Below are 13243 nucleotides of genomic sequence, written 5' to 3'. Positions count from 1 at the left end.
AGTCACATTAGCCTGTCTGCTATTTATGAACCAGTTTCAGAGACTGTCTGAACAACTAAGGATGTGGTTCCATGATGAGCCCTTTGTCCTTCTAGACTCCTTAAGATTTTAAGTTTTTAAAAATCCCATGAAGGGCTCAAAGCTTAAAACTTGTTCCTGAAGGTAATCACTGGAGAAGGTCTGGAAGGACGGGAGAGCAGGCAGCACCAGGGGCCCCTTTCCCAGCTGGATGACAGTTGCACTGGCAGAACATGTCCAATATGACTATTCTGGAAGTCTGCAGTCTATTGGAGGGTAACTGCTCTCAGCTCTTAGCACAGAAGCACCACCCAGCCCCCACTCCAGGGCCTGGGGGCAGCTGTGCACATGTCCTGAAGCATCGGCAGGAAGCAGGGTGGGCTGTCTCTGCTTCTGATCAGAGGAGCAGAGGCAAGCAGCCTGCTGCACCTGCCCATCTGGCGAATGTGACTTCCAAGGGACTTCAAGGACTGGTGCCCTCTTATCCCTACCACTGTGTTTTCTTCTTTGGGGAAAAATTTTAAACTAGGACATTCAAAACAACTGCATATACAGAGGAAATTATAAAGTGACTACATGTGCCTGGGAAAAAGGAACAGGCTCAGAAAAGACCTGAGAACTTAAGTTTACATCTCAGGCTGATCCTCCAGAGAGACAGCAATTCAAAATAAAAATAAAAATAACCCCACAAGAACAACAACAACAAAAAAGCAAATACTGAGAAGGAGGGAGAGTACGATTTCTAGGTTTACATTAGTAAGATTAAAAAGGTTCAGTGTTCAACAATAACAACAAAATCACCAAAAAAAAAAAAAAAAAGAAAATAGGAAAGTATAGATCCTATACAGGAAAAAAATATGTCTACAGAAACCATCCTTGATGGTGGATGAATTAGACAAAGACTTTAACACAACTGTCTTAAAGATGCTCAAAGAACTAAGGAAAATACAGAGAAAATGTAAGAAAAATGTAAAAAAAACATTATGAACAAAATAGAAACATCGATAAAGAAAAAAGAAATCACAAAGAAATTCTGGAGTTGAAAACACGAAATTTAAAACTCACTAAAGGGATTCAAAGGTAGATCTGAGAAGGCAGAACAAAGAATTAGTGAACATGAAGACAGAATGCTGGAAATTACCAAGGCCAGGAAGGAGGTTGAGAAAGTAAATGGAGCCTCAGGTACCTGTGGGATACCACTAAACAAGCCAACAGACACACTAATGGAGTCCCATAAGAAGGGAGAGAGGACGAGGCAAAGAGAATATACAAAGACATAATGAATGAACTTTCCAAATTTGATGAATGATATGAACATAAGTACCCAGGAAACTCAACCAACTCCAAGTAAGATGAACTCAAATAGACTGACACTAGGACATGTCATAATCAAATTTACACAAAGCCAACGTGAGACTCTTGAAAACACCAAGAGAGACGTGACTTGTCGTATATAAAGATCTTCAGTAAGATTATCAACAGGTCTCTCCACCAGAAACTTTGAAGGCCAGAGGACAGTGGGTCTGTATATTCAAAGGGTAGAAGTTGAAGAACTGTCAACTAAGAATCCTAAATCCAATAAGACTCCTTCAAGAGTAAATAAGAAATAAGACATTCCCAGATGAACAAAAGTTGAGGGAGGTTGTTACCACTAAGTCCTGCCCTGGAAGGAAAAAAGAGTTGTTAGTTGCTAAGTCCACCAGACTCCTCTGTCCATGGGATTTCTCAGGCAAGAATATTGGAGTAGGTTGCCATTTCCTTCTCCAGGGGATCTTCCTCACTCAGGGACTGAACCTGTGTCTCCTGTATCAGCAGGCAGGTTCTTTACCTGAGCCCCCAGGGAAGCCCCCATTCAAGAGACTCCTGCAGGGGGAATAAAAGAACCCTAGACAGTAACGCAAAGCTGTACAAGATATAAAGATCTCAGTAGGTACACACACAGGCAGTTATAAAATCTAACATTATTGTAACCATGGTTTCTAACTGCATTTTTTCGTTTCCATCGTTATTTAAAAGACTAATATACATATTCTCAAGTTATTAATATAATACATATATTCTTAAGTTAGTACTACTATAACTTTAGTTTCTAACTCTACATGTGTTTTCTACATAATTTAAGAGATTAATGCACTTAAAGGCATTATTAGTTTATGTTCTAAGGCACACAGTTATAAAGATGTCTTTTTATCACATCAAAAACCAAGAGGAGTGGGGATGGAGCTAAAAGGAACAGAGTGTACGTGTTATCAAACTCAAGCTGGTATAAACACAAATCAGTATTATGTGTTAGGATGCTAAATGTGAAAATGGCCATAAACACACACAAAAAGAAATGAGAAAGGAACTTAAAAATATTTCACTATTTTAAGAAATCAATTAAATGTGAGAAAAGACAGTAATGTAGGAAATGAGGGATCAAAAAGAGCCATAAGGCATAAAGAAAACAGCAAAATGACAAAAGCACAAGGCTTCCTTATCAGTAACAACTTTAAATATAAATAGATAAAGCTCTCTAAAAACAGAGATTGGCAGAATGGATAAGAACACATGATCCAACTATCAGGCTGGCCAAAAGGTTCATTCATCTTTTTCCCATAAGATGGCTCTAGCAGTGCTTAGCTGTGTTTAACATCACTCGAAACAATTCTGTTAGACTGTATTATTACTGTGTCATATCAGCATTCATTTTTAATAAAACATCAAAATTGGTGAATTTTTGTGTAGACATTTTAATATTTAAGATGGAAGAAAAACAACATTTTTGGCATATATGTTTTATTATTTCAAGAAAGGTAAAAATGCAATTGAAAAGCAAAAGATTTTTTCAGTGTATGAAGACCATGCTGTGACCAATCAAATGTGTCAAAAGTGGTGACATCTCATACTGGACATTTCTCACCGAGCGATGCTCCAAGGCCAGGCAGACAGATTGAAGTTGTTAGCAATCAGAGATATTAACTGAGACCAATCAACATTATACCACACAGTAGATAGCCGACGTACTCAAAATATCCAAATCAAGTGTTGAAAATCATTCACACCAGCTGGGTTATGTTAATTGCTTTCATGTTCGGGTTCCACATTAGTTAAGTGAAAAGAACCTTCTTGACCATACTTCTACATGTGATTCTTAAACGTAATGAAAATGTTTCATTTTTAAAACAAACTGTGACAGGCAATGAAAAGTAGATATTGTACAATAATGTGGAATGGAAGAGATCATAGGGCTAGTGAAATGAACCACCACCAACTACACCAAGGGCTGTCTTCATCCAAAGAAGGTAATGTGTTATATGATGGAATGGGAAGGTAGTCATTTATCATGAGTTCCTTCCAGAAAAACCAAAGAATAAATTCCAACAAGTACTGCTCCCAGTTAGACCAACTGAAAGTGGCACTCAACAAAAATCAGTACAAAATCAGTCAACAGAAAAGTCACAGTCTTCCATCAGGATAAGCAAGACTGCATGTTTCTTTGATGACCAGGCAAAAACTGTTACAGACTGGGAAGTTCCAATTCATTCACAGTATTCACCAGACACTCCACCTTTGGATTTCTATTTATTTCAGTCTTTACAAAATTCTCTTAAAGGAAAAAATTTCAATTCCATGGAAGAATTTAAAAGGCACCTTTTAAAAAGATAAAAACTTTTGGGAAGATGGAACTATGAAGTTGCCTGAAAAATGGCAGAAAGTAGTGGAACAAAATGATGACTACATTGTTCAATAAAGTTCTTGGTGAGAATGAAAAATGTTCCTTTTATTTTAACTTTAAAACCTAAGGAACTCTGTGGTGAATTCAATATATGCTGTCCACAGAAGTTCACTTTAAACCCAAAGACACAAACAGGTTGAAAATAAAAGGATAAGAAAAGATATTCCATGCAAACAGTAACCAAAGAAGAGCAGGTGACCCTTTCAATATCAGACAAAATAAATTTAAGCCAAGAAAAGTTATGAGAGACAAAGAAGGAGATGGAATCAATAATAAAAAATCTCCCTATGAAACAAAGCACTGGACCTGATGCCTTTGCTGGTAATTCCATCAAACATGTAAAGAAATACTATCAATCCTTCTCAAACTTTTCTAGCAAGTTGAAAAGGAGGAAGCACCAGGCCCAGATGAGTTCACTGGTGAATTCTACGGAACATTTAAGAAAGAAATTATACTAATTCTTTGGAGTCTCCTTCCTAGCACAGAAGCAGAGGTAATGCCTCCTGATTCATTCTATGAGGCCTGCATTACCTTAAAGCCAAAGATACTACAAAAAATGAAAACTATAAACCAACATCCCTTATATTTATGCAAAAATTCTTAACAAAATAATAGCAAACCAAATTCAACAGGATATTAAAAGGGTTATACATAATTAAGTGGTAGTTATTTCTTAAATTCTACATAGGAAAATCAGTCAATATAATATAGTACATTAACAAAACGAAGGAAGAAAAAGTCACATATCATCTCAGTTGATGCAGAAAAAGCATTGGACGAAATCTAATACCCTTTCACAACATTCAATTCAGCATACTAGAAGCAAAAGGAAACTATTTTAACACATACAAGCCACACGAGAAACCCACAGTGAACACCATACTCAAGGATGAAAAACTGAAAGCTTTTCCTCTAAGATCAGGAACAAGGAAAGGATGCCCAATTCCCTTCAACACAGTACTGGAAATCCTAGCCAGAGCAATTAGACAAGAGAAAGAAATAAAGGGCATCCAAACTGGAAAGGGAGAAGTAAAATGATCTATATTCACAGACGATACGATCCTACATGTAGAAAATCTAAAGATTCCACAAAGAAACTGTTAGAACTAATGCATGAATTCAGTAAAATCACAAGATACAAAGTCAGCATATAAAGTCAGTTGCATTTCTATACAGGGACTATCTGAAAAGAAAATTAAAACAATTCCATTTATGACAGCAACAACAACAAAGATAAATAAATTGTTTTTTAAAAAAGGAAGGAAGAAAGGAAAAATTAACCAAGAATTCATCAAGGAGGTGAAAGACGTGAACAATGGAACTATAGATACTGTTAAAAGAAATTAAAGAGGACATAAATAAGTGGAACTATGTCTCATGACTATGGATTTAAAGGCTTAGTATTAAAATTAAAATGTGTGTCAATACCACCCAAAGCATTCTATATATGCAAAGCTGTTCTATCAAAATTCCAAAGACATTTTTTACAGAAATTAAAAAACCCATCCTGAAATTCATATGGTGTTTTAAAGGACCCTGAATAGCCAAAATAATCTAACATATCTAACAAGAACAAAACTGAAGGACTCAGTACTTCTTGATTTCAAAATTTATGACAAAGCTATAGTAATCAAAACAGTGTCAGATTCACATAAAAAAACATACGAACTAGTGCAGAAAGACTAGAAATAGACATTTGCATATACTGTTAAATGATTTTTGACAATGGTGCTAAGATCATTCAGTGAAAAAGGACAGTCTTTTCACAAATGATGCTGGGAATACAGGATATTAACATGCAGAAGAATGAAGTTGGACTCTTACCTAAAACCACGTACAAAAATTAACCCCCAATAGATCAAAGACATAAAACTGTAACACTCTGAGAAGAAAACATGGCAAAAGCTTCACGATGCTGAATTTGGCAATGATTGCTTACACATTACACCAAAGATATCGGACAGATAAAAGACAAATTGGACTTCATGACATTTTTAGAATTTGTGCATCAAAAGACACTGTCCACAGAGAAAAAATGCAACACACGAAATGGGAAAAAATATTTACAAATCATACACCTGATAATACATGGGATCTTCATTATTTAACCAATACTTTAGCCACCTGTTGTGAAGAGCTGACTAACTGGAAAGACCCTGATGCTAGGAAAGATTGAAGGCTAAAGGAGAAGACAGTGGCAGAGGATGAAAGAGTTAGATAGCATCACTGACTCAATGGACAAGAACTTGAGCAAACTCCAGGAGACAGTGGAGGACAGGGAAGCAGGTGTGCTGCAATCCATGAGGCTGCAAAGAGTCCGCCAGAACTTAGCAACTGAACAACAATAATACCTGAAAGGCGATTAATATACCCAGAAATATATAAAGAACTCCTAAAACTCAATTAAAAAAACCATACAACCTCATTCAAAATTTGCCATGATCAGACATCTCTCTAAAGAACATATATAAATGGCCAATGAGCACATGAAAAGATATTTAATAACACTAATCATTTGAGATATGCAAACCAAAACTATAATTAGATACCACCTCCCAGCCATTAGGATGACTACTATCAAAAAAAAAAAAAAACAAAAAAATAACAAGCAATGGTGAGAAAGTGGAGAACTTGGAACTTTCGTATACTTTTGATAGAAATGTAAAATGGTATAGCCACTGTGGAAAACACTAGAGTAGTTCTTCAGAAAATTCGCAATGGAATTATCATATGATCCAGCAACTCTAGTTTTGGGTATATACCTAAAAGAACTGAAACCAGTGTCTCAAAGAGATATCTGTACACCATGTTCACAGTAGCACTATTCAGAAGTTAAAATGTGGAGGCAGAACGTCCCTGATGGACCAGTGGTTAAGACTCTACACTCCCACTGAAGGGGGGTTGGGTTTGATCCCCAGTCAAGGAACAAGATCCCATACACCCCAACTAAAAAGCCTGTATGCCGCAGCTAAAAAGCCTGTATGCCGCAACTAAAAAGCCTGTATGAAGCAACCAAGGAGCCCGCAAATAGCAATGAAGATGTCATATGCCGCAACTGAGACCCAGAGCAGCCAAATAAAACAATAAAAAAATTTGAAAATGTGGAAGCAACTCAAGCATCCATCAACAGATGAACGGATAAGTATCAGTACAGTTCACTGCTCAGTCATGTCCGACCTTTGGCAACCCCACAGACTGCAGCACACCAGGCTTCCCTGTCCTTCATCATCTCCTGGAGCTTGCTCAAACTCCTGTCCATCAAGTGGGTGATGCCATCCAACCATCTCATCCTCTGTCATCCCCTTCTCCTTCTGCCTTCAATCTTTCCCAGCATCAGGGTCTTTTCCAATGAGCCAGCTCTTTGCATCAGGTGGCCAAAGTAGTGGAGATTTAGCATCAGTCTTTTCAATGAATTTTAAGGACTGATTTCCTTTAGGATTGACTGGACTGAGAGTCCAAGGGACTCTCAAGAGTCTTCTCCAACACCACAGTTCAAAAGCATCAATTCTTTGGTGCTCAGCTTTCCTTATGGTCAAACTCTCACATCCATACATGACTACTGGAAAAACCACAGCTTTGACTAGACGGACATTTGTTGACAAAGTAGTGTCTCTGCTTTTTAATATGCCGTCTATGTTGGTCATAGCTTCTCTTCCAAGGGGCAAGCGTCTTTTAATTTCATGGTTGCAGTCACCATCTACAGTGATTGTGGAGCCCAAGAGAATAAAGTCTCTCACTGTTTCCCCATCTATTTGCCATGAAATGATGGGACCGGCTGCCATGATCTTAGGTTTTTGAATGTTGAGTTTTAAGCCACCTTTTTCACTTTCCTCCTTCACCTTCATCAAGAGGCTCTTAAGCTCCTCTTTGCTTTCTGCCATAAGGTTGGTGGCATCGGCATATCAGAGGTTATTGATATTTCTCCCAGCAATCTTGATTCCAGCTTGTGCTTTGTCCAGCCCAGAATTTTGCATGACATACTCTGCATATAAGTTAAATAAACAGGGTGACAGTACCTTGACAGTACCTTGACATACTCCTCTCCCAATTTGGAACCAGTCCATTGTTCCATGTCCGGTTCTAACTGTTGCATCTTGACCTGCTTACAGATTTCTCAGGAGGCAGGTTAGGTGGTCTGTTATTCCCATCTCTTTTAGAATTTTCCACAGTTTGTTGTGGTCTACACAATCAAAGCCTTTGGCATAGTCAATAAGGCAGGAGATTTTTTCTGGAATTCTCTTGCTTTTTCAATGATCCAACGGACACTGGCAATTTGATCTCTGATTCCCCTGCCTTTTCTAAATCCAGCTTGAACATCTGGAAATTCATGGTTCATGTATTGTTGAAACCTAGCTTAGAGAATTTTGAGCATTACTTTGCTAGCATGTGAGATGAGTTCAATTGTGTGGTAATCTGAACATTCTTTGGCATTGCCTTTCTTTGGGATTGGAATGAAAACAGACCTTTTCCAGTCCTGTGGTCACTGCTGAGTTTTCCAAATTTGCTGGCATATTGAGTGCAACACTTTCATACCATAATCTTTTAGAATTTGAAATAGCTCAACTGGAATTCCATCACATCCACTAGCTTTGTTCATAGTGATGCTTCCTAAGGCCCACTTGATCGCATTCCAGGATGTCTGGCTCTAGGTGAGTGATTACACCATAGTGGTTATCTGGGTTGTGAAGATCTTTTTCGTACAGTTCTTCTGTGTATTCTTGCCACTTCTTCTTTATACCTCTGCTTCTGTTAGGTACATACTGTTTATGGATAAGCATAATGTGGTATATACATACAATGGAGTATTATTCAGCCTTAAAAAAAGAAGGAAATTCTGATCCCTGCTATGACATAGATGAACCTGGATAGCATTATGCTTAGTGAAATAAGCCAAACTCAGAAAGGCAAATACTGTGTGACTCCACTTACGTAATACTTACAGAGTATCTCAGAAATCCATAGAGAGACAGACAGAAGAATGGTGGCTGCCAGACTGGGAGAAAGGGGAAACAGGACTTATGGTTTACATGACAGAGTTTCAGTTCTGCAAGAGCAAAAGGGCTGTGGAGATGCGTGGTCATATGTTACAAACATACTTAATATCGTTGAGTCATACCACACACAATGCACAAAAAGGCAACTGTCATAATCTATTTCAGTGGCAATTCACTGGGGACATAAGTTTTTTGTTTTTAAGGAAAAAATGGAAAAGAAGGTTCTATACACAAACACTGGAAAACACAAAATTGTGATTTATGTAACAAACCTGGAATTTCCTTGTCAGTGTGTTGACTTCTAAAAATTTGGTGACCAGCTCATTACATCGCAGGGCTGAGCTTTGAGAATTCAGACAAATGTTTCTGACACAAGGGCACTGAGACAAATGCTCTAGAGTCAGTGGAAGTTCTCTACAGAGTAGCTTTTCTGAAGGGGATATGATGAACACACAACATCAGATTCAAGTTTTCTCTCTCAAAACCGCAGGCCTGTAAGTGCACAGTCCTATGTGCTGGGGAATTCAGACTTTCCCAAGTTCCCAATACCAACATGGTGCAGACAGCTCCTGCACATCCCAGGAGGTTAGGGCTGGATGCCCAGCATGGTTTGCAACGTCCACACGAGCAATAACGATGTCAACCTCCCTCCTGCCCCTGGAAAAGAGACATTAGCTTTATGGGAGCTTCTGTCCTGGGATCATAAGAGTTGACTCATTGGAAAAGACCCTCATGCTGGGAAAGAATGAAGGCCAAAGGAGAAGGAGCAGCAGAGGATGAGATGGTTAGATAGCATCACTGACTCCATGGACATGAATTTGAGCAAACTCTGGGAGTTAGTGAAGGATAGGGGAGCCTGGAGTGCTGCAGTCCACGGGGTCACAAAGAGCTGGACACGACTGAGCGACTGAACAACAGCATTGTATAATTACTATACATGATACAGATAGTAACAGAACAACTGTGCTGAGATCCGAATTTAAAACTGCTGAATCATAGTTCATTCTGCTCTTCTTTGCTGGAGAGCAGTGGAAAATACCTAAAGTGCAAACAATCAACACAAAGCCTTCCCAAGTGAATTGGAGGCTGGCCGTGAAGGTTGTGTAGGGGCAGCGCAGCTGCAGGCAGCTCGTCCTCACGTGAAAAATCTTGGACACAAGGCCTAGATCCCAGTTAGATCCTACCTGCATTGACTGCTCATTCCTCATAAGCTGCTAAGACATGTGTTTAGATCAAACACATAAGAAATTTCCAAATGGATCTGAACAGCTCTACCAAGAGCGATGGACCCAGAGAAGGTGTTTCTGTCTGAAGTCTGCGTGACCTGTGCCGTCACAGCAAAGACACTGAGGGGGTCTCTGCCCCGGAACAGCTCTCAAGTGCTATGCCCCGCCCCAACAAATGTCCCCAAGCACCTTTACTGCTCCTGACGCTCTGCTGCCGTCCTCCGCACGCAGGCGCATCTCCTTTTTCACTAAGAGCAGCTCAGACTCCAGTTGCTGCTGGCAGACTGTGAGTACCGATATCACGCTGTCCTGCTGGCTGGGGCGCGCGCGGGTCAGTGTAGGCAGGGCTTTGGCCGGCTGCAGGTCATCCTTAACTAGGCCCTACAATGAGTGGAGAAAACAAGGACGATGCTTATGAGCACACAGCCAAGGGCATCAGAAAGCCAGAAGTGCAGCAAGCCCCATCGGGCTCCCAGCCAGCTGAGCCTGAGGGAAAAACCACAGCTCATGACCAGAAGCCCACAGAGTAGGAGATGAGGGGTACACACCCACAGCAGGCCACATGTGCTGGAGCTGGGGGACCCCAGGAAGCACGGCCTCCCACAGATGTCCAGCAGCTGCTCAGCTCCCGGCCTGCACTCCCAGCACCCTGTCTGCACCCCACACAGACCCCATCCTGCGATGTGCACCCAGCTCTCTGCACACACAGGCTGCACAAGCTGTGGCCTGCGGAGCAAGGAGCCCACCTGTGGGTCGCTGCCACGGCCGTCCCGGGCCTGGGCCAGCTGCCTGCTGTCCACGTCCCGCTGCAGCTCCTCGCTGCGGGAGGCCTCTTCGCCCCCCGGCACCCAGCCCTGGGAGCCGCCCTCCCCACGCGCCTGCCGCTCGTCCAGCTCCTTCTGGCACTTCAGGAATCGCTGGTTGAGTGCCTGCAGCTGGTGACTGAGGCAGACACACTGCTCTCGGAGTCGCTGTAGCTCAGGAGGCTCCCCAGTAGCCACCAGGAGCTGCTGCTCCAGGGCATGGCGAAAGCGGGCCACGGCTGCCAGGATGGCCTCCAGCTCAGCGGAGTGGGTGGACTTCTGCCGGCGCAGAGCTTCAATTTCTAAATCTCTCTCTGCGATCTTTGCTTCCCTGGCACGCAGGGCAGCTTCAAACTCACGGACCTGGGAGGCTAGGTCCTCAGGCCCCAGCTCGGCCAACTGCCGTGTGGCCGCCTCCTCTGCAGCCTGTAGGCGCTGCTGGAGGGCCTCGAGGGCCTGGCTGTGCTGGCGCTCCTGCTCGGCCAGCCGCTGGCTCAGGGCCTCCTTGGCCTCCAGGGCAGCATGCAGCTCACCCGCCAGCACTGCGGGGGCCTCGGCTCCCTCGGCTGGGAGGCCCAGCAGCTCACTCTGCAGGCTCATGGCCCCGCCGTCCCCGGCCTTGGGAGTCTCAGGTCCCCTGAGTGGGAGCTCCCTCTGCAGCTTCTCGATGACCTCGTGGAGCTGCTCAATCTCCTCAGCATTATCCTTCTGCAGCCGCGCTTGGTTCTCACGCAGAGTCTCAATAATGGATTTCAGCTCTTCAACTTCAGAACTTCTATTACACACAACCTGAAGGAAAAGCACATTTCAGAGGGAAATTATACGCATCAACTTCAGAAGTGCCCCGTCCCACTTACCATTCTGCCTGAACTCATTCTTACAGAATGGAGAGACAGCACAGCTTAAAACTAGCTGTGGAAGTAACTAACAATGTCACTAAATGACATTAACACCTGAAAAACACCAGAATACCCAGAGACTTCAAGTGGGTCAAAACAGTCAGAAATTCGTTATCTGCAGCTGCTGGAACACTTCATCAAGGCCAGATTCCATCACTGAGGCAGGCCCTGAGCCTGGCTGTGGTGATCCAAGGGAAGCCCTAACGTGGCCACAGCTCAGCTGATGATACTACACACAAATACCTTCACCACCTTCTAATTCACCATGTTAATGTCTGTCCCTCAGTCGAGTCCAACTCTTTGCAACTCCATAGACTGTAGCCTCTGTCCTCTGTCTGTGGAATTCTCCAGGCAAGAATACTGGAGTGTTCATCACCTTCTAAATGTCCATCTTCTTAACATTTAAGCAACTATGGTTTGGTTTTCCTAAAGGGCATTTAGATTTTAGGTGTCATTCTAACACTAGAACAAGAGTAAAAGCGAGAAGACCCAATGAGGGAGGTCTGCAGTAATGAAGAATGTGAACGACCCAGAGCTCACAGCACGCTTTCCACGTAGTGCAGAGCAAGGATCTGGGGATTCAACGCACCAGGCATCAAATGATGCTTCTACTTGTGCTATTTAATCTAATTCTCAACAGTGTTAAGACAGGAAATGTTATTGTCCCTATTTTAAAGATGTGACAGCTGAAATTTAGATATGAAATATTTTGCCAAGACCACAAAGACAATAAATGGAAAATCAGGATTGAAATCTATGTCAATATGGCCCCAAATTCTGTTCTCTTAAGATTACATCAATAGGGACTTTCCTGGTGGTTCAGTGGTTAAGACTCCACGCTCCCAATGCAGGCGGCCTGCGTTTGATCCTTGGTCAAGGAACCAGAGCCTGCAGGCCACAACTGAGAGGCCATATGTTGCAACTGAGATCTGGTGAAACCAACTATATTTTTTTTAGAAAGATTACATCAATAGTAGCAACTGAAATACAAGAGAGTTCTAACCAATCTGTGTTCTAGTTCACGATACTCAATTTGTTATAGGAACATACTTCCTAAACACTGAGAGTTTCACACAATTCTTGGTTTCACTAGTATTGATTAACAGCTACTTTAAACACAAATCCAAGCCTGGCCCATAGTAAAAACAAAAGTAAGAAAACTGATTTTTGGTTTTGGTTTGGATGACATAAGCTATGCACCAGGTTCACGTTTATCATACCTGAATGCTGCAGTGTGTAGCTGAAAAAAGAAAATTTCTCAGTGTGAGGCAAGACCCTCTGCCTAGCCCAAGGTGCACTGCAGACACCCTCGTCTCTCACGCAGATGGCTGGAGTCACAAGAGAGTAACTCTGTCTGCACACACTTGCACACTCAGCATGCCGAGATGAAGAGGTGGGCACGACCAAAGAGCCAAGTCACAATACAAGCAACACACTCAAACTACCAAAGCTGGCACACGAAAGCAGCTTTAAAAGTAAAACACAGAAGTCTAAAATAAGTCCCCTGAAATACAGTGCAGTCACAATATTGCTTCTGTTGATGTTTTGGTGTTTAGGTCACAAAGCACGTGGGATCTTAGCTCTT

General features: G+C 41.9%; 1 protein-coding gene across 10 annotated transcripts in view; it reads right to left on the bottom strand.

The window, feature by feature from the left end:
- Positions 1-13243, bottom strand: part of PCNT (pericentrin) — a 107160-nt gene that overhangs the window by 32211 nt on the left and 61706 nt on the right. For all 10 annotated transcript variants that reach the window (XM_070466928.1, XM_070466934.1, XM_070466931.1 and 7 more), the window contains 2 exons: positions 10703-11548; positions 10146-10337 (listed from right to left, as the gene is read on the bottom strand). In XM_070466928.1, coding sequence (XP_070323029.1) covers positions 10146-10337; positions 10703-11548 — 1038 coding nt within the window. The remainder of the gene's footprint in view (positions 1-10145; positions 10338-10702; positions 11549-13243) is intronic.

This window comes from Odocoileus virginianus, chromosome 4, assembly GCF_023699985.2.
Source record: "Odocoileus virginianus isolate 20LAN1187 ecotype Illinois chromosome 4, Ovbor_1.2, whole genome shotgun sequence".
Lineage (NCBI taxonomy): Eukaryota > Metazoa > Chordata > Mammalia > Artiodactyla > Cervidae > Odocoileus > Odocoileus virginianus.
Note: the sequence above shows the minus strand (reverse complement) of the source record. Positions and strands in the feature narration are given on the sequence as shown.